Source organism: Taeniopygia guttata, chromosome 3 (genome assembly GCF_048771995.1).
Source record: "Taeniopygia guttata chromosome 3, bTaeGut7.mat, whole genome shotgun sequence".
NCBI classification, from domain to species: domain Eukaryota; kingdom Metazoa; phylum Chordata; class Aves; order Passeriformes; family Estrildidae; genus Taeniopygia; species Taeniopygia guttata.
Genome location: NC_133027.1, coordinates 588,662 through 615,911, shown reverse-complemented (window position 1 = coordinate 615,911; position 27,250 = coordinate 588,662). Strand labels below are relative to the sequence as shown.

General features: G+C 52.0%; 1 protein-coding gene across 4 annotated transcripts in view; it reads left to right on the top strand.

Annotated features, from left to right (window-relative positions):
* Positions 1-27,250, top strand: part of DTNB (dystrobrevin beta) — a 131,743-nt gene that overhangs the window by 63,701 nt on the left and 40,792 nt on the right. For all 4 annotated transcript variants that reach the window (XM_072926207.1, XM_072926206.1, XM_072926205.1 and 1 more), the window contains 5 exons: positions 2,461-2,548; positions 4,983-5,068; positions 7,748-7,861; positions 10,886-10,982; positions 17,083-17,103. In XM_072926207.1, the coding sequence (XP_072782308.1) occupies positions 2,461-2,548; positions 4,983-5,068; positions 7,748-7,861; positions 10,886-10,982; positions 17,083-17,103 (406 nt within the window). The remainder of the gene's footprint in view (positions 1-2,460; positions 2,549-4,982; positions 5,069-7,747; positions 7,862-10,885; positions 10,983-17,082; positions 17,104-27,250) is intronic.

Sequence of the window (27,250 nt, the reverse complement as noted above, 5' to 3'; positions counted from 1 at the left end):
CAGCTCTCAAACCCAGCAGTTCACAAATCTATCAGTTCCCAAACCCAGCAGTTCCTGAATCCAGCAGCTCCCAAATTCAGCATCTCCCAAACCCAGCAGCTGCTGAATTCATCAGTTCCCAAACCCAGCAGCTCCCAAATTCATCATTCCGAAAGCCAGCAGCTCTCAAATCCAGCAGCTCCCAAAGCCAGAAGCTCCTGAATTCATCAGTTCCCAAATCCACCAGTTCCCAAACCCAGCAGTTCCTGAATCCAGCAGCTCCCAAATTTAGCATCTCCCAAACCCAGCAGCTGCTGAATTCATCAGTTCCCAAACCCAGCAGTTCCCAAATCTGGCAGCTCCTGAATTCATGAGTTCCCAAACACAGCAGTTCCCAAATTCATCAGTTCCCAAAGCCAGCAGCTCTCAAACCCAGCAGCTCCTGAATTCATCAGTTCCCAAATCCACCAGTTCCCAAACCCAGCAGCTGCTGAATTCATCAGTTCCCAATTCCAACAGCTCCCAAACCCAGCAGTGCCCAAACCCAGCAGTGCCCAAACCCAGCAGTGCCCAAACCCAGCAGCTGGATGTTGGATTAAAAAGCTGCTGGATGTAAAAGCTGCTGGATGTAAAAGCTGCTGGCTTTAAAAGCTGCTGGATGTAAAAGCTGCTGGATGTAAAAGCTGCTGGCTTTAAAAGCTGCTGGATTTAAAAGCTGCTGGATTTAAAAGCTGCTCCTCCAGGTGTCGTTTCCTTGCCAGTTCCTGGTGGCTCCGAATCTGGCTGGGAACAGCTCCCAGCACTGAGGGTGGCCACCAGCACAGCCCAGAGCCACCCTCTGTGTCCCAGTCTGAGTGACAGAGGAGATCTGCCCAGTGCCTGGCTGGCTGAATTAACGGGAGTTTAATGGATTAATCACAGCGTTAATCACAGCCCGGCAGTGATTAGCAGGAGGTGATGTCCTGCAGACCTGAGCAGATCCAGGTGCTGCCTTTCCTTCCCGGCCCTCCTGTCCCCTCTGCTGGCACCTCTGCCTGTCCTGTCTGCACCTCCCTGTGCCTCCCTGTCCCCCAGGGCTCTGTCACTGCCTCTGGTGATTATTGCACCGTTTTTGGCACCTGGAATCCTGGGCTGCTTTGGGAGCAGCTCGTCCCGTGCCGTGGCAGGGACATTTCCCTCTGTCCCGGGGTGCTCCCAGCCCCATCCAGCCTGGCCAGGGGCAGCTGGGGCTGTGTCACCCCTGGGCTGAGCAGTGAAGTGACCGCCCTGTCCTGGTGTGTGAGCTGGGGAGAGCTCCTGCCCTGGCAGGAATGGGAAGGGAATTGGGAGGGTGATTCCCAGGGCTCTTCCCTCTGCCCTCGCTGTGCCCTGCACAGCCCCTGGCCCTGGGCTGGCTCTGGCTTGGACTTGAGGTGTCCTGCACCACTCTGGGCTGTGTTTTGCAGTGCCCTGGGCTCACTCTGGGTTGTTTTGCAGTGCCCTGGGCTCACTCTGGGATGTTTTGCAGTGCTCTGGGCTCACTCTGGGATGTTTTACAGTGCCCTGGGCTCACTCTGGGATGTTTTGCAGTGCCCTGGGCTCACTCTGGGCTGTGTTTTGCAGTGCCCTGGGCTCACTCTGGGCTGTTTTGCAGTGCCCTGGACAGCCCTGGGCTCACTCTGGGATGTTTTGCAGTGCCCTGGACAGCCCTGGGCTCACTCTGTTCAGGTTTTACAGTGCCCTGGGCTCACTCTGGAATGTTTTGTAGTGCCCTGGACAGCCCTGGGCTCACTCTGGGATGTTTTGTAGTGCCCTGGGCTCACTCTGGGCTGTTTTACAGTGCCCTGGGCTCACTCTGGGATGTTTTGTAGTGCCCTGGGCTCACTCTGTTCAGGATTTACAGTGCCTGGGCTCACTCTGGGATGTTTTACAGTGCCCTGGGCTCACTCTGGGATGTTTTGCAGTGCCCTGGACAGCTCTGGGCTCACTCTGGGATATTTTTCAGTGCCCTGGGCTCACTCTGGGATGTTTTACAGTGCCCTGGGCTCACTCTGTTCAGGATTTACAGTGCCCTGGGCTCACTCTGGGTTGTTTTACAGTGCCCTGGACAGCCCTGGGCTCACTCTGGGATGTTTTGCAGTGCCCTGGACAGCCCTGGGCTCACTCTGGGATATTTTTCAGTGCCCTGGGCTCACTCTGGGATGTTTTGCAGTGCCCTGGGCTCACTCTGGGATGTTTTGCAGTGCCCTGGGCTCACTCTGGGATGTTTTGCAGTGCCTGGGCTCACTCTGGGATGTTTTGCACTGCCTGGGCTCACTCTGTTCAGGTTTTGCAGTGCCCTGGGCTCACTCTGGGATGTTTTGCAGTGCCCTGGGCTCACTCTGTTCAGGTTTTACAGTGCCCTGGGCTCACTCTGGGATGTTTTGCAGTGCCCTGGACAGCTCTGGGCTCACTCTGTTCAGGATTTACAGTGCCTGGGCTCACTCTGGTTGTGTTTTGCAGTGCCCTGGACAGCCCTGGCCGGCTGGACGAGGAGCACCGGCTCATCGCCCGCTACGCCGCGCGCTTGGCCGCCGAGGCCGGCAATGCTGTGAGTGACCCCTGCCCTGGGGGGCAGCTCGGGGGGCTGGGGGGCAGCTCGGGGGGCTGGGGGGCAGCTCAGAAAGGGCCGAGTGGGTTTGTGTTTGCAGCTTCTCGGAGGGGAGAAGAAAGGAAACACAAACCCGTTTCCAAGTGGGAAAAATCAACGCTGCTCTGACAGAAAATGGCTCCAGGAGCACAGGCAGAGCTCAGTGAAATTCGGGGAATATTTGCAGCCGAGCTGCAGGGTGGGATCCCTGTCCTGGCTGGTTTGCCCATAGGGAAGGAGAGCAGATTTGCAGGAGCATCTCCCACGTTCCTGAATTTCCCTCAGGGTAATTCAGAGGGAGGGCAGATCTCTGTAAAACCTGCACACAGACTCTGTGCTGGGACACCTTAAACCGCCACCTTTCAGGCTTAGATGGAAAAGGAGGAATTTTCCATCTTGTCCTGTGCAAGCCAGGCTGTTGAGGCAGCAGGTTCTGAGTCACTGTCACGCTGGAAGGTGCTGGAAGAACTCTCAGTCATGGCTTGGCTTCTCCTGGTGGAGACAAAGTGTTGGATGGAAGCTGCATTGGTTCTGAAGGGACCTGCTTGCTAAAAACCCATAAATCACCTCAGCTCTGGGGTGTTGTAAATGCAGGTGAACCCCGTGGGCAGAAATGACGATGTCTGACTCCAGCTCAGAGGCTGAATGAGTTCTTTATTATAACTATACTAGAATACATTAATATACAATACATTAATATACTATTTAAAGGAGATACTAAAACTGCAAACCTACTTTTCTAACTACCCTAACTCACTCTTAACTCGTGACCCTCTCTGGAGAGGGTGGGTTGGATTGTTGTGCTCAAACAATCTTCACAAAAATCCAACCAAGCAACACCCCAGGGAAACAATTCTTTATACACATTCTACTTGGGAAAACAAGGAGCGGGAATAGGAATTGTTTTCTCTTTCTTCTCTCTGGGGTGTGCCAGGGCTGTGCCAGGGCTGTGCCAGGCTGGAGCTGTGGGGCTGCTGCCAGCCCTGTGTGCAGGGAGGGACTGGGGGGACTGGGGGGACTGGGGGGACTGGGGGACTGGTGGGACTGGTGGGGTTGTGTCACTGTGTCATTGGGAGATTTGTGTGATTTCTGTGGGGTTCTGTGCTTTCTGTGATTGTGTGATTTCTGTATTTGTGTGATTTGTGTTTTCTGTGATTTGTGTGGTTTCTGTGATTGTGTGATTTGTGATTTCTGTGATTGTGTGATTTGTGTTTTCTATGATTTGTGTGATTTCTGTGATTGTGTGATTTGTGTTTTCTGTGATTTGTGTTTTCTGTGATTTGTGTGGTTTCTGTAATTGCTGTGACTTGTGTGATTGTGTATTTTCTGTGTTTTCTGTGATTTGTGTGGTTTCTGTGATTGGTGTGATTATGTGATTTGTGTTTTCTGTGATTTGTGTGATTTCTGTAATTTCTGTGTTTTCTGTGGCTTGTGTGATTGTGTATTTTCTGTGTTATCTATTTGTGTGATTTCTGTGATTGTGTGATTGGTGTGATCTCTGTGATTTGGGTGGTTTCTGTAATTGCTATGTTTTCTATGATTTGTGTGAGTGTGTATTTTCTGTGTTTTCTATGATTTGTGTGATTGATTTATGTGATGTGTGATTGTGTGATTTGAGTTTTCTATGATTTGTGTGATTGTGTGATTTGTGTTTTCTGTGATTTGTGTGGTTGTGTTTGCTGTGATTTTTGTAATATCTGTGTTTTCTGTGACTTGTGTGATTGTGTATTTCCTGTGATTTCTATGATTTGTGTGGTTTCTGTGATTGTGTGATTTGTTTTTTCTGTGATTTGTGTGGTTTCTTAATTGCTGTGTTTTCTGTGACTTGTGTGATTGATTTCTGTGATGTGTGATTTGTGTTTTCTGTGATTTGTGTAATTTCTGTGTTTTCTGTGACTTGTGTGATTGTGTATTTTCTGTGTTATCTGTGATTTGTGTGATTTCTGTGATTGGTGTGATTGTGTGATTTGTGTGATTTCTGTGATTCCTGCGCTTCCATTTTCTGTGATTTCTGTGTTTTCCTGTATTTTCTGTGATTCCTGTTTTCTGTGCTTCTATTTTCTGTGATTTCTGTATTTTCTGTGATTCCTGTGTTTTCTATGCTTCTATTTTCTGTGGTTTCTTTGTTTTTCTGTATTTTCTGTGATTTCTGTGCGATTTCTGTGATTCCTCTGTTTTCTGTGCTTCTATTTTCTGCGATTTCTGTGTTTTTCTGTATTTTCTGCGATTTCTGTATTTTCCATATTTTCTGTATTTTCCGTATTTTCTGTGTTTTTCTGTATTTTCTGTATTTTCTATGTTTTTCTGTATTTTCTGTATTTTCTGTGATTCCTGTGATTCCTGTGATCCCTGAGCCTGCATTTCCCGTGCCTCCTGCCTTTCCCTGTCCTTGCAGCCCCGCCCGGGCCCGGACCTGCCCTTCAGCTTCGATGCCAACCGGCAGCAGAGGCAGCTGATCGCGGAGCTGGAGAACAAGAACAGGTACAGCCTCAGCCCCGCTGCCTCCCCGGGCCTCTCGGGGCTCTCATTAACTCATTCATTAGTCATTAACAGCAATTAGCCGGGGGGCGGGGCTGCCCTGCCTCTGCTCCCCAGGGAGGGCTGGATCTTCTCTCATCTTAAAATCACCTTCTGCAGCACTGAGAGCATCCAGCAAACCTCAGAGCTGGGGTGTGATACCAGAAACCTCTGAAACCCCTGAAACCCCAAATCCCTGAAACCACAAAACCCCCAAACCCCTGAAACCCCAAACCCCAAAACGCCCAAATCCCTGAAACCCCAAAACCCCCAAAACCCCCAAACCCCTGAAACCCCAAACCCCAAAACGCCCAAATCCCTGAAGCCCCAAACCCCCAAACCCCTGAAACCCCAAAACCCCCAAACCCCTGAAACCCCAAACCCCTCAAACCCCCAAACCCCCAAACCCCTGAAACCCCAAACCCCCAAATCCCTGAAACCCCAAAACCCCCAAATCCCTGAAACCCCAAACCCCCAAATCCCTGAAACCACAAAACCCCCAAACCCCTGAAACCCCAAACCCCCAAACCCCCAAATCCCTGAAACCCCAAGATCCAGGGAGGGCTCAGAGCCCCTGGCAGGGCCTGGAGGGGCTCCAGGAGAGCTGCAGAGGGACTGGGGACAAGGGACGGAGGGACAGGACCCAGGGAATGGCTCCCAGTGCCCCAGGGCAGGGCTGGGTGGGAGATTGGGAATTGGGAATTGTTTCCTGGCAAGGTGGGCAGGGATTTTTGTCCTGGGGCTGTGCCCACATCCCTGTCCTGGGGCTGTGCCCATGTCCCTGTCCTGGGGCAGTGCCCACATCTCTGTCCCGGGGCTGTGCCCACGTCCCTGTGCACTGTGAGCACCTTGGTTAAACAATTCTGGCTTATCCCAGTACAATTCCTGCTTGGAATCCTTACAACAGAATAATAACTGTGAACGGCACAGAGCCCCTGATTTAACTAAGAGCTTCCCAATGTGCTTTGCTGTAGCTTAGTGTGAAAAATGCCACTCACTTTTTAGAAATGTTAAAAGTTTAGTATAAAAAAATGGTTATAAAAATAGTAATATAATTAGAGTGATAAAAATGTAGAGTGAGGACAGTTACAAGACAACACAAATCAAAGAATTACGGATGTCTGGATGCTCTCAGGCACTGAAGCCACGAAAAACATGTTTTGTGAGCAAAGGAATAGTCCTTTTTGCATATTCATACATACTTCATGGTTATGCATACATTCTGTTTAAAACGAGAACCTCTGTCTGCTAACTATTAATGTTAATTATTAACTATAATGTTAACTATTAATGTTAACTATTAACTATAATGTTAACGATTTCTTTTAATCCTCACGGTGTATTGAGTCTGACCTGAAGAAATTGGCTTTGTCTGATAAGAGAAGCGTCAGTTCCCCTTCCCGGGAGGATTTGGGGGTTCTGTGGCTGTTATCTCTCATTCCTTAAAAAAACCCCAAAAAAAGAGTTTCTGTTTTAGCGACCCAAGCTGCATGTTAACCACAGAGCCGCGTTCAGCTGCTACTGAGCTGCCCTGCAGCACAGCTGAGCGGTGTGATGCACCCTTGCAGTGAATCCTGCACCAATGCAGTCACTCCTGCACCCCTGCAGTCACTCCTGCACCCCTGCAGTGACTCCTGCACCAATGCAGTCACTCCTGCACCCCTGCAGACTCCTGCACCAATGCAGTGACTCCTGCACCCCTGCAGTGACTCCTGCACCCCTGCAGTGACTCCTGCACCCTGCAGTGGCTCCTGCACCCTGCAGTGACTCCTGCACCAATGCAGTGACTCCTGCACAGCTGTGTAACTGCTGCACAGCTGTGTAACCCCTGCACACTGCAGTGACCCCTGCACACTGCAGTGACTCCTGCACCCTGCAGTGACTCCTGCACCCTGCAGTCACTCCTGCACCAATGCAGTGACTCCTGCACCCTGCAGTGACTCCTGCACCCTGCAGTCACTCCTGCACCAATGCAGTGACTCCTGCACCCTGCAGTGACTCCTACACCAATGCAGTGACTCCTACACCAATGCAGTGACTCCTGCACCCTGCAGTCACTCCTGCACCCCTGCAGTCACTCCTGCACCCCTGCAGTGACTCCTGCACCAATGCAGTGACTCCTGCACCCTGCAGTGACTCCTGCACCCTGCAGTCACTCCTGTACACTGCAGTGACTCCTGCACCAATGCAGTGACTCCTGCACCCTGCAGTGACTCCTGCACCTTGCAGTCACTCCTGCACCCTGCAGTCACTCCTGTACACTGCAGTGACTCCTGCACCAATGCAGTGACTCCTGCACCCTGCAGTGACTCCTGCACCTTGCAGTCACTCCTGCACCCTGCAGTCACTCCTGTACACTGCAGTCACTCCTGCACACCTGTGTGACCCCTGCACAGCTGTGTAACCCCTGCACAGCTGTGTGACCCCTGCACAGCTGTGTAACCCCTGCACAGCTGTGTAACCCCTGCACAGCTGTGTAACCCCTGCACACCTGTGTAACTCCTGCACACTGCAGTCACTCCTGCACACCTGTGTGACCCCTGTACACTGCAGTCACCCCTGCCCAGCTGTGTACCCCCTGCACCCCTGCAGTCCCTCCTGTGCTGCACAGTCTCTCACAGCCCCGCTCTGGCCCCCGTGCAGGGAGATCCTGCAGGAGATCCAGCGGCTGCGGCTGGAGCACGAGCAGGCCTCGCAGCCCACGCCCGAGAAGGCGCAGCAGAACCCGACGCTGCTGGCCGAGCTGCGCCTGCTGCGGTAAGGATGGCTGGCCCCGAGGCCTGGTGTGGGCTACCGGGGGCTGGGGTGGGCTACCGGGCACTGGGGTGGGACTGTCTCGTGGAAATGCATCCACTCTGTTGTGGAAATGCACCCACTCTCAGAAATGCACCCACTCTCAGTCAGAAATGCATCCACTCTCAGAAATGCACCCACTGTCAGAAATGCACCCACTGTCAGAAATGCACCCACTCTCAGAAATGCACCCACTCTCTCAGAAATGCACCCACTCTCAGAAATGCACCCACTCTCTCAGAAATGCACCCACTCTCAGAAATGCACCCACTCTCAGAAATGCACCCACTCTCAGAAATGCACCCACTGTCAGAAATGCACCCACTCTCTCAGAAATGCACCCACTGTCAGAAATGCACCCACTCTCTCAGAAATGCACCCACTCTCAGAAATGCACCCGCTCTCTCAGAAATGCACCCACTCTCAGAAATGCACCCACTGTCAGAAATGCACCCACTCTCAGAAATGCACCCACTCTCTCAGAAATGCACCCACTCTCAGAAATGCACCCACTCTCTCAGAAATGCACCCACTCTCAGAAATGCATCCACTGTCAGAAATGCACCCACTCTCTCAGAAATGCACCCACTGTCAGAAATGCACCCACTCTCAGAAATGCACCCACTCTCTCAGAAATGCAGAGTGCATTACGTGCATTACGTGACCCTGTAATTGGGGACACCGAGGGGGGTTTTTGGGATCTCCCAGACAATCCCAAATTCCTTCCCCGTCCATCGCCCTGCTGTGCATGCAGCGCCCCTCCCCTGCAGCAAACTGCTTTTCCCACACCCCTCTGCAGCTTTTGAGCGCTGCTCAGCGGGATTCTGCTTTGGGTTTGTTTTTTAGTGTCTCTGCATTCCTTGGTTGTGGTTTTGGGGTTTGTTAAATTGTTACTCTGAGTTTTGGCTCTGGCCCACCCTGCCTTTCCCAGTGAGTGTTGGTGTTTGTAGTGGGTGGTTTTCTCACGTGTTTATTGGATGTTATCTCATCCCAGCAGCGATTTTAATATAAATATATTTACATTAGTCATTGCCCTGAGCGTAACTAACAACAGAAATAAAAACGAGGCCTTTATAACAAAGTTACTTTAACAGCACACATTTAAAATTTATTGTTGTATTTGCAAAAAGCCGCTATTATAATCTATTATAGTCATTATGATACATTATATACTATTATAGATATTGTATATTATTATATATAGTATATACTATATATTATATAGTATATTATATATACTATATTATATATACTATATACTATATACTATATACTATATACTATATTATATATAGTATATTATATATTATATATTATATATTATATATTATATATTATATATTATACATTATACATTATACATTATATATTATATAATGTATATGATTATATGATATATGATATATGATATATGATACATCATATATTATACATTATATATTATACATTATATATTATATATTATATATTATATTTTATTTATTATACATTATTTATTATACATTATACATTATACATTATACATTATACACTATATATTATATATTATATATTATATATTATATATTATATATTATATATTATATATTATATATTATATATTATATATTATATATTATATATTATATATTATATATTATATATTATATATATATTATATATATTATATTATATATATTATATATTATACATTATATATTATATTATATATATATTATATTATGTAATGTAATTTTTTAGTATAATATTCTATATAATATATTATATAATATTATAATCTGTCCCTATAACACTGCAGGTGCTTTTCCACCTCAGGGATTGGGATAATGGGATGGGATAATGGGATGGGATGTTGGGATGGGATGTTGGGATGGGATGTTGGGATGGGATAATGGGATGGAATGGGATAATGGGATGGGATGTTGGGATGGGATAATGGGGTGGGATAATGGGGTGGGATAATGGGATAATGGGATGGGATATTGGGATGGGATAATGGGGTGGGATAATGGGGTGGGATGGGATAATGGGAGGGGATATTGGGATGGGATAATGGGGTGGGATGGGGCTGTCTGTAAGCACCAGCTGATCTCAGCTCTGCCCAGAGTTCAGGGCAAGGACAGCCCATGGGAATCCTGTCCCAGCCCATGGGAATCCTGTCCCATCCCATGGGAATCCTGTCCCAGCCCATGGGAATCCTGTCCCAGCCCTTGGGAATCGTGTCCCAGCCCATGGGAATCGTGTCCCACCCCATGGGAATCGTGTCCCACCCCATGGGAATCGTGTCCCACCCCTTGGGAATCGTGTCCCAGCCCATGGGAATCCTGTCCCAGCCCATGGGAATCGTGTCCCAGCCCATGGGAATCGTGTCCCAGCCCTGCCCCCTGGCACTGGGATCCATCCCCTGTGTCCAGTTCCTGGTAAAAATTCCCACTTCAGCTTCTTTGTAGGCCCCTCCAGGGCCTTCATTAAACCCACAGTGTCCAACACAGACAGAGGTACTGAGAGAAACACCCAGGGCGGTTCATATTTGTTACTATTTGTTAATATCCCAGGGTTTTCTGTCCTTTAAAGAAGAATTCCTGCTCAAATGCCCAGGGTGGACTATCCATAGTGTGCCAGTGGCAGAGAAACACCCAGGGTGGTTCATATTTGTTAATATTTATTAATATTTGTTAATATCCCAGGGTTTTCTGTCCTTTTAAAGAGCAATTCCTGCTCAGATGCCCAGGGTGGCTTGCCCAGCGTGCCAGTGGCAGCACCCAGGGCACTCAGAGGTTCAGAGGTGATGCTCTGAGGTGGCACTGGGACATGCTGCTGTCACTGCAGCCCTGCAGCTGCTGTCACCTGCCTGCAGCTGCTGCAGGGGCCGTGTCCTGGCTGCTGCAGGGTGATGGACCCGGGGTCGCTGGACACAGGAGAACCCCCCTGGCAGGTCTGGGGCAGGCTGAGCTGATTTCTCCTCTCTCTCCCCTGTCCCTGGCGCAGGCAGAGGAAGGATGAGCTGGAGCAGAGGATGTCAGCCCTGCAGGAGAGCAGACGAGAGCTGATGGTGCAGCTGGAGGGGCTGATGAAGCTGCTCAAAGTAAGGAATGCACAGCTGGGCAGGAGATCCCTGCACAGCCTGGCACAGCTGGGCAGGAGATCCCTGCACAGCCTGGCACAGCTGGGCAGGAGCTGTACCTGGGGTGACAGTGACAGTGACACAGGGGTGGCAGTGACAATGGCACGGGGGTGGCAGTGGCACAGGGGTGGCAGTGACAATGACACAGGGGTGGCAGTGACAATGGCACAGAGGTGGCAGTGACAGTGGCACAAGGGTGGCAGTGACAATGACACAGGGATGGCAGTTACAATGGCACGGGGGTGGCAGTGGCACAGGGGTGACAGTGACAATGACACAGGGGTGACAGTGACAATGACAAGGAGGTGGCAGTGGCACAAGGGTGGCAGTGACAGTGACAAGGGCACAGAGGTGGCAGTGACAATGACACAGGGGTGGCAGTGACAATGGCACAGGGGTGGCAGTGGCACAGGGGTGACAGTGACAGTGACAAGGGCACAGAGGTGGCAATGACAGTGGCACAGGGGTGGCAGTGACAATGACACAAGGGTGGCAGTGGCACAGGGGTGACATGACAGTGGCACAGGGGTGGCAGTGACAATGACACAGGGGTGGCAGTGACAATGGCAGGGAGGTGGCAGTGGCACAGGGGTGGCAGTGACAGTAGCACAGGGGTGGCAGTGACAGTGACAAGGGCACAGAGGTGGCAGTGACAGTAGCACAGGGGTGGCAGTGGCACAGGGATGACAGTGACAGTGGCACAGGGGTGGCAGTGACAGTGACAAGGGCACAGAGGTGGCAGTGACAGTGGCACAGGGGTGGCAGTGGCACAGGGGTGGCAGTGGCACTGGCACAGGTGTGCCAGATCACCTGTAGGCACATCTGGCTGGTTCCAGGGAAATTCAGAGCTGCTCTGCCCTCAGGAGGGACAATGGATCCCCAGAAATGATCCCCAATGATCCCATCCCAGAAATTATCCCAAATGATCCCATCCCAGAAATGATCCCCAATGATCCCATCCCAGAAATGATCCCTAATTATCCCCATCCCAGAAATGATCCCCAATGATCCCATCCCAGAAATGATCCCAAATTATCCCCATCCCAGAAATTATCCCAAATTATCCCTATCCCAGAAATGATCCCCAATGATCCCATCCCAGAAATGATCCCCATCACTCCTCAGCTCGGGCTGTCCCCATCCTGGGAAGGAATTCCATCCTGGGCAGTAATTCCATCCTGGGCAGGAATTCCATCCTGGGCAGGAGTTCCAGCCCTTCCCTCCATCCTGGGCAGGAATTCCAGCCCTTCCCTCCATCCTGGGCAGGAATTCCAGCTCTTCCCTCCATCCTGGGCAGGAATTCCAGCCCTTTTCTCCATCCTGGGCAGGAATGTGCACACAGGAGGTGAAGATCAAACCCCCCTCAGCAGGGCCTGGCTCATTCCCCCTCCCTGTGTTCCTGAGCACAACATGCTGGCCAAGAGTGGGAATTCTGCTTTTCCTGGAGCTACTCACTGGCCAACTCTGGGAATTCTGCTTTTCCTGGAGCCACTCGCTGGCCAAGTTTGGGAATTCTGCTTTTCCTGGAGCCACTCACTGGCCAAGGTGGGAATTCTGCTTTTCCTGGAGCCACTCACTGGCCAAGTGTGGGAATTCTGCTTTTCCTGGAGCCACTCACTGGCCAAGTCTGGGAATTCTGTTCTGGCCCTGGCACTGGGAGCCGTTCCCTGGCTCCTGTCCCTCCATCCCCTGTCCAGAATCCCTCTCCGTGTTCCCTGGAGCCCCTTCAGGCCCTGCCAGGTCTCATTTCATTTCTCCCCAAGAAGTTTCTCTCCTTTACATCACCTCCCCTCCCTGGCTGAATCTCCTCTCCTCCTGGGCGTGCCAGGACCCAGCACCAATTCCCAAATTCCTGAATAATTCCCAAATTCCCTGCCCCAGGCTGCTCTGAGCTCAGGCTGTGATTTCAAGCTGCAGGTTCCCCAGCCTGCTGAGCTAAAAATATCGTTTCTCGTGGATTTTTCTGACACCTTTTTCCCGTGGTTGGTGGCAGAGCTTCCCTGGAGCTGCTGCAGCCCTGGACAGGGCACGGGGCACTCGGGGCTCCCTCCTCCCCTGCCCTGCTCGATCTCAGCCCTCCAGGCTCTGCTTCCTCCCTGCTCTTGGTGTTTATTTCCATCCCTCTCCTTTTCACTGGGTTTAGCCCTGCCAGACACGATTTTTCCCCGCCAGGTTTCAGCTTCTCTCATCCCTTGGAGCTCTTCAAAACCGTTCATGTATAATTCACACAGCTGTTAAGCTTTTATGGGGTTTTTTCCCATTTTCTTATGCAGTATTTTTTACATTTTTAATGCTGCCTTCATATCACCATTTAGGGCTGGATTCAGCTCCCCCAGCTCTGCTTGCCTGAGAGTCTGGGGCCTCAAATCCCTCTCTGAAGGAAAGGAGAGTGAGAAGGACCTGGAGGTGTCAGCAGGAAAGGATCTGTGGGACAGGGACAGGACCCAGGGAAGGGCTGGAGCTGGGCCAGGGGATTTGGGGTGGATCTCAGGAAAGGGTCATCCCCAGAGGTGCTGGCACTGCCCAGATCCCCAGGGAACGGGCACAGACCCCAGGCTGGCACTGCCCAGGTCCCCAGAGGGGGCTGGCACTGCCCCAGGGCTGCCAGAGCTCCAGGAGGGTTTGGACAGCGCTGCCAGGGGTGCCCAGGGTGGGATTTGGGGGTCTGGGCAGGGCAGGGATGATCCCTGTGGGTCCCCCCAAGCCAGGACATTCCAGGTTCTGTCTGTGCCAGGCCATCCACGGCTGTCCCCTGGGTTCATCCATTGTCCCCACGCTGTGCTGGTGGCACTGGGAGCAGGGAAAGGCCCTGGACAAAATCCCTTCCAGGCCAAACCAGTTCTGGTTCTGGGACTTCTGACCATTCCCATCCTGTGATTTCTGACCATTTTGGTTCATGATTTCTGACTCTCCCCACTCTGTGATTTCTGACCCTTCCCATTCTGTGGCTTCTGACCCTTCTGTGATTTCTGACCCTCCCCATTCTGTCATTTCTGACCCTTCTGTGACTTCTGACCTTCCCCATTCTGTCATTTCTGACCCTTCCCATCCTGTGATTTCTGACCCTTCTGTGACTTCTGACCCTTCTGTGATTTCTGACCCTTCCCATTCTGTGATTTCTGACCATTTGTGATTTCTGACTCTCCCCATTCTGTGATTTCTGCCCATTCCCATTCTGTGATTTCTGACCATTTATGATTTCTGACCCTCCCCATTCTGTGATTTCTGACCCTTCCCATTCTGTGATTTGACCATTCTGTTATTTCTGACCATTCTGTCATTTCTGACCCTTCTGGGACTTCTGACCCTCCCCATTCTGTCATTTCTGACCCTTCTGTGACTTCTGACCTTCCCCATTCTGTCATTTCTGACCCTTCCCATCCTGTGATTTCTGACCCTTCTGTGACTTCTGACCCTTCTGTGATTTCTGACCCTTCCCATTCTGTGATTTCTGACCATTTGTGATTTCTGACTCTCCCCATTCTGTGATTTCTGCCCATTCCCATTCTGTGATTTCTGACCATTTATGATTTCTGACCCTCCCCATTCTGTGATTTCTGACCCTTCCCATTCTGTGATTTGACCATTCTGTTATTTCTGACCATTCTGTCATTTCTGACCCTTCTGGGACTTCTGACCCTCCCCATTCTGTCATTTCTGACCCTCCCCATTCTGTGATTTCTGACCATTTTGGTTCATGATTTCTGACCCTCCCCATTCTGTCATTTCTGCCCATTCTGTGATTTCTGACCCTTCTGTGATTTCTGACCTTCCCCATTCTGTCATTTCTGACCATTTGTGATTTCTGATCCTCCCCATCCTGTGATTTGACCATTCTGTGATTTCTTCCCATTCTGTGATTTCTGCCCATTCTGTGATTTCTGCCCATTTGTGATTTCTGACCCTTCTGTGATTTCTGACTCTCCCCATTTTTGATTTCTGACCATTCTGTGATTTCGGCCCATTCTGTGATTTCTGACCATTTTTGATTTCTGACCCTCCCCATTCTGTGATTTCTGCCTATTCTGTGATTTCGGCCCATTCTGTGATTTCTGACCCTCCCCATTTTGTGATTTGACCATTCTGTGATTTCAGACCATTTGTGATTTCTGTCCATCCCCACTCTGTCATTTCTGACCATGGCAGGTTTCACAGGGCTGGAGCCCCCCAGGATGGTGCCAGGTGTCCCAGGGTGGGATTTGAGGTCCCTCCCCACCAAAACCCTCCTGGGGCTGTGTCTCCTCATTCCCTCCTTCCTGCAGCCCCCCTGTGCCAGGGCTGGCCTGGGACCCCTGGGTGCTCCTGGCAGGGCTTGTGTGACCCCAGGGAAATGCAGCAGATCCTTCTGGGGACCCCTGGGTGCTCCTGCCAGGTTTGTGTGAGCCCAGGGAAATGCAGCAGATCCTTCTGGGGACCCCTGGGTGCTCCTGGCAGGGTTTTGTGACCCCAGGGAAATGCAGCAGATCCTTCTGGGCACCCCTGGGTGCTCCTGGCAGGGTTTTGTGACCCCAGGGAAATGCAGCAGATCCTTCTGGGCACCCCTGGGTGCTCCTGGCAGGGTTTTGTGACCCCAGGGAAATGCAGCAGATCCTTCTGGGCACCCCTGGGTGCTCCTGCCAGGTTTGTGTGAGCCCAGGGAAATGCAGCAGGCAGATCCCATCTCCTGCATTTCCTGCACGGCGATTTCCTGGCTCTGCTCCGTTGATTTATCCCGCCCTGCTCAGCCCCAGCCCTCCTCAGAGCCCTTCTCACATCTCTGCTCAATGCCAGGACCTCCTTTTTCAAAGGAACAACTTTTTTTGGTGGGGTGGAGGTGATTGAAGATCTTTTCCCTGCCCTGGGTCCCCGTCTGGGGGTGGAGGCAGTAGGGGAAATTTGGGATGTGGGGAGGGTATTGAGCAGAGCCAGGCCCCACAGCCACCAAACAGACCTGAAGGAACCCCAGGTCTGGGCAGAAAACCCCAAAAACATCAGCTGGGAGCCTGAATTGTCCCCCAGGCCTTGCCAGGCTGCTCTGCAGGGCTGGGTGGGAAAGCAGTGAGCAGTGGTCAGCCAGCAGAAGCTGCTTGAAATGAAGGGAAAGGTTCTGGTTAATCCTGCTCAGATTGGAGATCAGCAGGGGAAGGCTGATAAATGGGATCATGGATTTCCAGGCCAGAAGGAGCTTTTATCCCAGGATTTTCACTCCATGACCTGAATTTCTGGGGGGCTGTGCTGGGTGTGCTCCTGCTGCAGGGCTGGGGCGGAGGGAATTGCTGCAGTGGGGCCAGCAGCACCTCCTGCAGCCCTCGTGTCACACACAGCCAGAGCCCTGCTGGTTCCTGCCTGGGAGAGCCCATGCAAACATCTGAATTTCCAGGGGAGCTCTGCCTGGCTGACATTTTGCTCGTCCCCAGCAATTCTCCTGGAGCTGAAGGCGGGATGTGCCTCCCCCAGCCCAGGCCTGGCCACAGGGGACATTTCCCTGCTTCAAAAGGGGAGAAACTCCCCTGAATTTCACCTTTTTATTGCCCTGAGAGGTGCTGCAGGGCAGGAGCTGCTCTCCCTGCAGTGCTTTCAGCATCCCTGGTGCCCTCCCAGCCCTGCTTCCCCTGCCCTGGCCGAGGTCCTGCAGTGCCAGGGATGTTTTGCTGCTGGCACATTTGTGTGTCTGGACCCTGCCAGAGGCAGCTCCAGGCTTTAGGGGATGGATTTGGGCTCTCTTGGCTTCGGGGCAGCTCCAGAGGCCTCAGCTCTGGCATGGTTTGGGTGGGAAGGGGCCACAAAGCCCACCCAGCTCCCCCTGCCACGGGCAGGGCACCTTTTCCTGCACCAGGCTGAGCCATGAAGGAGCAGACACCCCTGGGTCTCCTCTCCTGAATCCTGCTGGGACCCCCATCCCAGTGCCACCACCAGAGCACATTCGAGAGGGACAGTGGGACAAGTGTCACCTGTGCTCCCCCCAGCCCTCGTGTCCTGGGCTTGTGTCCTCCCACTGGGTGTTTTGTGTGAAAATCACCATTTTCCCATCATAACTGATCCTTCCTTTCTCTCTCTCTCTACCTTTTTTCCCTGTCTCCAGGAAGAAGAACAAAAGCAGGCAGTAAGTTGACTTCACTTTGTTGGTGATCTGACTTTTCTTTTTTTTTCCCCCTTCCTGCATGAAATCCATTTGCTGTTAATTGGCTTGTATGCAAATAAGCCCTGGGAAGGGGTTGGGGGGGCTTTTCTGGAGCACAGCCTCCCTCAGCTCCCAGCAGAGCGTGGTTTGTGTGTGTGCCCCGGAATTTTGGAGTTTTCCCTCCCTCCCTCCCTGCCAGGGCAGTTTCCTGGGCTGCTGAGGCTTTTGTGGGATGGTTTCCATGGCCATGGGAACGGGATTCTCAGCTGGCTCCATACCTGATCTGCGGGAGGGAGATCCTGGGGGGGTTCCACGTGCTGAGAGAGCTTCCTTGTCTCTCCAGGAATCCTTTCCTTTGCCTCCTTGCCACAAGGAGGACAAGTCCGTGCACGAAAACTAATTAATGACTTAATAATCTGGGCATGGCTCCATGTCCTGCGGGGCCCAGGGCGCTGGGTGCAGACAGGGGGAGGGAAGGAGGGGAGACAGGAACCCTGGGCTTTGTTCCCCTTGGATTCTGTGTGGATTTCTGGGAATTCTGCGGGAATTTCGGGATCCACTCCAGAGGGAGCCCTCCTGCTTTCCTGGGAGCTGCCAGATGTTGTTTGCAGAAGTGTGCACATTTCCAGGCGTGCTCTCCTTTACACCCCAAAGCTTCAGTGGGAGTTTTGTGCCCTCGGGGGTCCCCGTGCCGTCCCTGCAGGCTGGGCACGGCCACTGGCAGCTCTGGGCACTCGTTTTTGGTAGGGAAATGCGATGGGACGTTTTGGGGAGCAGCTGTTGCTGGTTCTGCGTGGCCTTGGTGACTCCTGGTGGGTTTGTGCTGTGGGCTCTGAGCTGCTGCTCAGGGGGCACCTTCCACTGGAGCTCATCCCTGGGGAGGCCTGAGATGGTTTGGGTGGAAGGGACCCTAAACCTCACCCAGTGCCACCCCTGCCATGGCAGGGACACCTCTCACTGTCCCAGGCTGCTCTGGGAATTCCATCCCAGCCCCTCCCAGAAGAATTTCTCCCGTGTCCCACCAGACCCCTCCATTTGCTGAGGCACCTGGCAGGAGGGGTTTGGTTTGTGGAGAGCACCAGGCTGTGGCAGGAGCTGCAGGGAATGTCCTGGGGCAAGGAGAACAGCCCAGGCACGGCCACCCCTGCTCTGTGCCACTGGGGTGGCCACTCAGACCCACAAACCCACCCAGCTGTGCCACTCAAACCCACAAACCCACCCAGCTGTGCCCCTCAAACCCACCCAGCTGTGCCATTCAAACCCCCAAACCACCCAGCTGTGCCACTCAGACCCACAAACCCACCCAGCTGTGCCACTCAAACCCACAGACCCACCCAGCTGTGCCACTCAAACCCACCCAGCTGTGCCCCTCAAACCCACAAACCCACCCAGCTGTGCCCCTCAAACCCATCCAGCTGTGCCACTCAGACCCACAAACCCACCCAGCTGTGCCCCTCAAACCCACAAACCCACCCAGCTGTGCCCTCCAACCCACAAACCCACCCAGCTGTGCCCCTCAAACCCACAAACCCATCCAGATGTGCCCCTCAGACCCACAAACCCACCAAGCTGTGCCACTCAGACCCACAAACCCACCCAGCTGTGCCCCTCAGACCCACAAACCCACCCAGCTGTGCCCCTCAGACCCAGAAACCCACCCAGCTGTGCCATTCAGACCCACAAACCCACCCAGCTGTGCCCCTCAAACCCACAAACCCACCCAGCTGTGCCCCTCAGACCCACAAACCCATCCAGATGTGCCCCTCAAACCCACAAACCCATCCAGATGTGCCCCTCAGACCCACAAACCACCCAGCTGTGCCCCTCAAACCCAGAAACCCACCCAGCTGTGCCCCTCAAACCCACAAACCACCCAGCTGTGCCCCTCAAACCCAGAAACCCACCCAGCTGTGCCACTCAGACCCACAAACCCACCCAGCTGTGCCCCTCAAACCCACAAACCCACCCAGCTGTGCCCCTCAAACCCACCCAGCTGTGCCCCTCAAACCCACCCAGCTGTGCCCCTCAAACCCACAAACCCACTCAGCTGTGCCACTCAGACCCACAAACCCACCCAGCTGTGCCCCTCAAACCCACAAACCCACCCAGCTGTGCCCCTCAAACCCACCCAGCTGTGCCCCTCAGACCCTCAAACCCACCCAGCTGTGCCCCTCAAACCCAGCACAGTGACATTCCATCCAGGCCCATCCCTTTGGAGTCGGGGATGGAGGAGCCAAAGGCGATTTGAAGCTGCAGAAAGGCAGATTTTGAGCAATCAAAGGACACCTTGCTGGTCTGTAGGAATTGATTTTTTACATCCTTCCTTTGCACGGCCTGGAGTGGCTTGAGCTGCTCCCCCCTCAGCTGGGAAGGTGCAGCCTGGAAAGGTTTGGAATGCCAGGACAGGCTGGGAAATCCCACCAGGACAGGCTGGGAAATCCCACCAGGACAGGCTGGGAAATCCCACCAGGACAGGCTGGGAATGCCAGGACAGGCTGGGAATGCCAGGACAGGCTGGGAATGCCAGGACAGGCCAGGCTGGGAATGCCAGGACAGACTGGGAATGCCAGGACAGACTGGGAATGCCAGGACAGGCCAGGCTGGGAATGCCAGGACAGACTGGGAATGCCAGGACAGGCTGAGAAATCCCACCAGGACAGGCTGGGAATGCCAGGACAGGCTAAGAAATCCCACCAGGACAGGCTGGGAATGCCAGGACAGGCTAAGAAATCCCACCAGGACAAACTGGGAATGCCAGGACAGACTGGGAAATCCCACCAGGACAAACTGGGAATGCCAGGACAGGCTGGGAAATCCCACCAGGACAGACTGGGAATGCTGCTGGGAATTCCAGAGTTTCTGTGCTGACCCCCAGGACAGAGCTGGCCATGGAGAAAGGTTCCAAAACTGATTGGGAGTGCTGGGATTTACTGGTGTGGAGTTGGGTGGGAGTGTGGGAGGTCACAGGGTTTGTGGAGGGGAATGAATAAAGGGCTGAAGGGGAATAAAAAGGATTGAAGGTGAATGAATAAAGGGCTGGAGGTGAATAAAAGGCTGAAGGTGAATAAAAAGGATTGAAGGTGAATGAATAAAGGGCTGGAGGTGAATTAATAAAGGGTTGAAGGTGAATTAATAAAGGGTTGAAGGTGAATTAATAAAGGGTTGAAGGTGAATAAATAAAGGGCTGAGGTGAATAAAGGGCTGCATGTGAATAAATGAAGGACTGAGGTGAATAAAGGGCTGAGGTGAATAAATGCAGGGCTGAGGTGAATAAATAAAGGGCTGAGGTGAATAAATAAGGGTTGAGGTGAATAAATAAGGGATTGAGGTGAATAAAAAGGGCTGAGGTGAATAAATAAGGGTTGAGGTGAATAAAAGGCTGAGGTGAATAAAGGGCTGTGGGTGAATAAATGCAGGACTGAGGTGAATAAATGCAGGGCTGAGGTGAATAAATAAGGGATTGAGGTGGATAAAAAGGGCTGAGGTGAATAAATAAAGGGCTGAGGTGAATAAATAAAGGGCTGAGGTGAATAAATAAGGGATTGAGGTGAATAAATAAGGGATTGAGGTGAATAAATAAGGGATTGAGGTGAATAAAAAGGGCTGAGGTGAACAAATGCAGGGCTGAGGTGAATAAATAAGGGATTGAGGTGAATAAATAAGGGCTGAGGTGAATAAATAAGGGATTGAGGTGAATAAAAAGGGCTGAGGTGAATAAATAAAGGGCTGAGGTGAATAAATAAGGGATTGAGGTGAATAAATAAGGGATTGAGGTGGATAAAAAGGGCTGAGGTGAATAAATAAGGGCTGAGGTGAATAAATAAGGGCTGAGGTGAATAAATAAAGGGCTGAGGTGAATAAATAAGGGTTGAGGTGAATAAAAAGGGCTGAGGTGAATAAATAAGGGATTGAGGTGAATAAATAAGGGATTGAGGTGAATAAATAAAGGGCTGAGGTGAATAAATAAGGGATTGAGGTGAATAAATAAGGAATTGAGGTGAATAAAAGGCTGAGGTGAATAAATAAGGGTTGAGGTGAATAAATAAAGGTTGAGGTGAATAAATAAGGGTTGAGGTGAATAAATAAGGGATTGAGGTGGATAAAAAGGGCTGAGGTGAATAAATAAAGGGCTGAGGTGAATAAATAAGGGATTGAGGTGAATAAAGGACTGCAGGTGAATAAATAAGGGATTGAGGTGAATAAAAAGGGCTGAGGTGAATAACTAAGGGATTGAGGTGAATAAATAAAGGGTTGAAGGTGAATAAAAAGGGCTGAGGTGAATAAATGCAGGACTGAGGTGAATAAATAAGGGATTGAGGTGAATAAATAAGGGCTGAGGTGAATAAATAAGGGATTGAGGTGAATAAAAAGGGCTGAGGTGAACAAATGTTTGGGGGGAATTTAAATTTTTGTTGTTGTTGTTTAAACTTTTGTAGGATTATAGTTATTTTAATATTGGTTTATTTTAATATGCAGTTTTTTATTTGATATTAATTGGATTTTTTTTTATTTTTTAATGGTTTTTATGTGTTCTAGGGAAATAGAGGGATTTTTATAGCTTTATAAGGGGATTTTAGTTTTAAAATTTAGGTACTTTTTTTTTATTATTTGGGATTTAAATTTTTTTAATTGATTTTGATGGGTTTATGTTGTTTTTTATACGTTTATATTTTGTTTTTTCATTTGAGGGAGGATTGAAGCACTGACAGAGTTAGTGTTTTATTTGGGGTTTGTAGGTGGTTATTTGGTGTTTGTGGTGGGAATTGTGTTTGGGGCTGTGCTGGAATCAGATTTGTGGTTGGTTTGGGGGATGTCTGTGTTTAATTCTGGTTGCAGGGTTATTCTGTGTGGGTCACAGGTCAGTTTGGGGTTTGTGTGTTTAATTCTGGTTGCAGGGTTATCCTGTGTGGGTGCAGGTTTGGGGTTTGTGTGTTTAGTTTTGGGTGCAGGGTTATTCTGTGTGGGTCACAGGTCAGTTTTGGGGTTTGTGTGTAAGATTTTGGGTGCAGGGTTATTCTGTGTGGGTGCAGGTTTGGGGTTTGTGTGTTTAGTTTTGGGTGCAGGGTTATTCTGTGTGGGTCGCAGGTCAGTTTTGGGGATGTCTGTGTTTAGTTTTGGTTGCAGGGTTATTCTGCATAGCCATGGTGTGACATCACAGCCCTGGTGTGATGTCACAGCATTTGTGTGATGTCATAGTCCTGGAGCGATGTCATAACCCTGGTGTGACATCATAGCCCTGCAGGAACAGAGCCTGGTGTGATGTCACAGCCCAGGTATGATGTCATAGCTGTGGTATGATGTCACAGCCCTGGTATGATGTCACGGCCCTGGAATGACGTCACGGCCCTGGAATGACGTCACGGCCCAGGTATGATGTCACAACCCTGGAGTGACGTCACAGCCCTGCGGGGCACAGCCGCAGTGGCGGTGTCGTTGCGGGGCTGGTCCCGGCCCTGCCGGCCCTGCTGTGTCCCAGGCAGTAACGTGCAGCGATGCAGCAAAACGCAGCGATGCAGCAAAATGCAGTAATGCAGCCAAGTGCAGAAATGCAGCCAAATGCAGAATGCAGTAAAATCTGATTTACCCCAGCCCAGTTTGGTTCAGATTGTTCAGAGTTTCAGGGATGGTTCAGGTTGTGTTCACTGTTTCAGGGGCTGTTCAGGGTATATTCAGTGTGATTCAGGCTCAGGTTGTGTTCACTGTTTCAGGGGCTGTTCAGGGTGTTTTCAGGGTGTTTCAGGGATGGTTCAGGTTGTGTTCAGGCTCAGGTTGTGTTCAGGCTCAGGTTGTGTTCAGTTTCAGGGGCTGCTCAGGGTGTTTCAGGGATGGTTCAGGGTTTATTCAGGCTCAGGTTGTGTTCAGGTGTTTCAGGGGCTGCTCAGGGTGTTCACTGTTTCAGGGGCTGTTCACGGTGTTTCAGGGGCTGTTCAGGGTTTATTCAGGGTTTATTCAGGTTCAGGCTGTGTTCAGGTGTTTCAGGGGCTGCTCAGGGTGTTTCAGGGATGGTTCAGGTTGTGTTCAGGTTCAGGTTATGTTCAGTTTCAGGGGCTGCTCAGGGTGTTTTCAGGGTGTTTTCAGGGTGTTTCAGGGATGGTTCAGGTTGTGTTCAGGTGTTTCAGGGGCTGCTCAGGGTGTTCAGAGGAGGCCCTGCAGCAGTGCCAGGGCACAGCCCCTGCAGTGATCTGAACCACCCGGCACAGCCCAACCTCCGAGCAGCCAGAGAGACCTGGTGGGAAGGGACCTCACAGCTCATCCAGCCCCTCCTGCTCGGGCAGGGACAGTTCCACAGCTGGAAGGGCTCCTGGAGGAACTTCCCTGGGCTCAGGGAGCCGTGCCCAGCCCCTTCTGCCCTCTGTGCCAAGCTTGGCAGGGCTGAGAGCGTTTGGAGAGGGACTGGGGACAAGGGTGGAGGGACAGGACAGGGAATGGCTCCCACTGCCACAGGGCAGGGCTGGGTGGGAGATTGGGAATTGGGAATTGTTCCCTGGCAGGGTGGGCAGGCCCTGGCACAGGGTGCCCACCCTGGATCCCTGGCAGTGCCCAAGGCCAGGCTGGACATTGGGACACCCTGGGACACCCTGGGACAGTGGAAGGTGTCCCTGTCGTGTCAGGAGTGGCACTGGGTGGATTTAGGGTCCCTTCAGCCCAAACCAGGCTGGGATGCTCAAGTGGGGATGGGGTCCCTGTTGGTCCAGAGGGGCTCTCGTGCCCTATTCCCATTGTCAGACAGGGTGGGGGGTACTGGGACCCAGCCTGGGACAGCAGGGAGCCCAGGATGGGTTAGTCCTGCTCTGGGGTGGGTTAATCCTGCTCTGGGATGGGTTAGTCCTGCTCTGGGATGGGTTAGTCCTGCTCTGGGATGGGTTAGTCCTGCTCTGGGATGGGTTAATCCTGCTCTGGGGTGGGTTAGTCCTGCTCTGGGATGGGTTAGTCCTGCTCTGGGATGGGTTAGTCCTGCTCTGGGATGGGTTAGTCCTGCTCTGGAATAAAGAGAGAGCTCTGGGATGGGGTTAATCCTGCTCTGGGATGAGCAGGGAGCTCTGGGATGGGTTAATCCTGCTCTGGAGTAAAGAGAGAGCTCTGGGATGGGGTTAGTCCTGCTTTGGAGTAAGGAGGGAGCCCTTGGATAGATTTAGCCCTGCTCTGGAGTGAGCAGGGAACCCTTGGGTAGATTTAATCCTGCTCTGGAGCAGCAGGGAGCCCTTGGATAGATTTAACCCTGCTCTGGAGTGAGCAGGGAGCCCTTGGATAGATTTAATCCTGCTCTGGAGCAGCAGGGAGCCCTTGGATAGATTCAATCCTGCTCTGGAGCAGCAGAGAGCCCTTGGATAGACTTAGCCCTGCTCTGGAGCAGCAGAGAGCCCTTGGATAGATTTAATCCTGCTCTGGAGCAGCAGAGGTGTTTCCCAGCCTGTGGTTTCTCCAGGCTGGGAGCAGCCAGCAGGCAGCCCGGCCCCTGCTCCATTCATGCCTTCCCTCAATCACATTCCTGTGCCCTTACTCACCCTCTGCATCCCTCCAACCAGGCAGGAGGTTGTTCCCAAGCCCTGCCTCGCTGCCAAGGAGCTGTGGAACACAGCTGAGCCCGCTCTGCCTGCCCGGGGAGGGATGCCCCGGGAGGTTTCAAACCCAGCTGATGGATAAAAGCCCCCTGAGGGTGGCAGGGATGCCCCGGGCAGGGATGCCCCGGGGAGGTTTCAAACCCGGCTGATGGATAAAAGCACCCTGAGGGTGGCTGGGATGCCCCGGGCAGGGATGCCCCAGGGAGGTTTCAAACCCGGCTGATGGATAAAAGTACCCTGAGGGTGGCTGGGATGCCCCAGGGAGATTTCAAACCTGTGTGTTATCTGTGTGCTGTGTGTTACCTGTGTGTTATCTGTTACCTGTGTGCTCTCTGTGTGTTATCTGTGTGCTGTGTGTTACCTGTGTGTTATCTGTGTGCTGTGTGTTACCTGTGAGTTATCTGTGCATTATCTGCACGTTATCTGCGTGTTATCTGAGTTATCTGTTACCTGTGTGTTACCTGTGTGTTATCTGTGTGTTATCTGTGTGTTATCTGTGTGTTATCTGTGTGCTGTGTGTTATCTGTGTGTTATCTGCTATCTGTGTGCTCTCTGTGTGGTACCTGTGTGTTATCTGTGTGCTGTGTGTTATCTGTGTGTTATCAGTGTGTTATCTGTGTGTTATCTGTTACCTGTGTGCTCTCTGTGTGCTCTCTGTGTGTTATCTGTGTGCTCTCTGTGTGTTATCTGTGTGCTCTCTGTGTGTTATCTGTGTGCTCTCTGTGTGTTATCTGTTACCTGTGTGTTATCTGTGTGCTCTCTGTGTGTTATCTGTTACCTGTGTGTTATCTGTGTGCTCTCTGTGTGTTATCTGTTACCTGTGTGCTCTCTGTGTGCTCTCTGTGTGCTCTCTGTGTTATCTGTGTGTTATCTGTGTGTTATCTGTGTGCTCTCTGTGTGTTATCTGTGTGCTGTGTGTTATCTTTGTGTTATCTGTGTGCTCTCTGTGTGCTCTCTGTGTGTTACCTGTGTGCTCTCTGTGTGGCTGTGGTTCAGCCCTGCAGAGTGCCTGGGCAGTGCCCTCTCCCCTTTAACATGGCACTGTGTTCATGTTCTCCCTGCTGTGCCAGCAGCACGAATGTCCCAAAGGCTGGGGAGCAGGAATGTCCAGGGGCAGCAGGAATGTCCCAAGGGCTGAGGAGCAGGAATGTTCTGGAGCAGCAGGAATGTCCAGGAGCAGTAGGAATGTTCTGGAGCAGCAGGAATGTCCCAAGGGCTGAGGAGCAGGAATGTCCCAGGGCAGCAGGAATGTCCAGAGGCAGAGCAGCAGGAATGTCCTGGAGCAGCAGGAATGTCCAGGAGCAGCAGGAATGTCCCAAGGGCTGAGGAGCAGGAATGTTCTGGAGCAGTAGGAATGTCCCGGAGCAGCAGGAATGTTCTGGAGCAGGAGGAATGTTCTGGAGCAGCAGGAATGTCCAGGGGCAGAGCAGCAGGAATGTCCCAAGGGCTGAGGAGCAGGAATGTCCCAGAGCAGCAGGAATGTCCCAGAGCAGCAGGAATGTCCCAGAGCAGCAGGAATGTCCCAGAGCAGCAGGAATGTCCCAGAGCAGCAGGAATGTCCCAGAGCAGCAGGAATGTTCTGGAGCAGCAGGAATGTCCCAGAGCAGCAGGAATGTCCCAAGGGCTGAGGAGCAGTGTCCCTGCAGAATCACTGAGTATGTAGAACTGTGAATTCGCTGCTCAGGTTTTTTCTCGTCGGAATCAGCAAATCCCAGCCTGGTTTGGCCTGGGAGGGACCTCAGAGCCCACCAGTGCCACCCGTGCCACGGCAGGGGCACTTCCCCTGCCCCAGGCTGCTCCAGCCCCACCCAGCCTGGCCTTGGATATTTCATCAGTCCCATTCCAGCCCTCCTTGGCGAGATCAGTGGGGTTTTTATGGCAGGCCCTGTCCTGCTCCGTGTCGGGGCCGTTCCTCACTTCCCTCCCACGCTGCCACCGGTCCTTTGCTGCCCCAGAGGTGTGTTTGTTTGGGGACAGGTATTCCTGAGCTGTGTTTCCATGCTGGGGAGGTGACTGCAGAGATGCTCTGCAGGGATTTGCATTCCTTCTGGCAGGGGCTGACTTTGCTCCCTGTTTGCTGAGTCCCTGGGAAACACGATGCTGCTGCTGGTTTGGCAGGACCCAGGGCAGAATTCTGGAAGATTCTCCTCTGACGTGTTTTCTTTGGGCTGTAAGTGGTTAAATGATGGTCCTTGTGGAGTCGAGGATGGGAACTGTTTATTGCTGACTCTCAGGGATCAATGCTTCCTTCGCTCTGTGCTGCTTCCCTCGGGCTGTGCCCGCCCTGCTGAGCTCCTGCATCCCTCCCTGCATCCCTCCCTGCATCCCTCCCTGCATCCCTCCCTGCATCCCTGGCTCCTCCTGCCCCTGGAGCAGCAGCCTGGCACCCGGGCACAGCGCCCAGCAGCAGCTCAGCAGCATTTCACCCCCAAAGCCAGGGCTGAGCCTCCTCACGCCGCTCACTGCGGAGTTGTTCAGGCACAGGAGAGCCGAGGCTTCTCCAGCTGCCCAGGAACATCCACCAGGGTGTTGTGGAATTCAGGTGAGAGGCTTTGCTGGCATCTCAG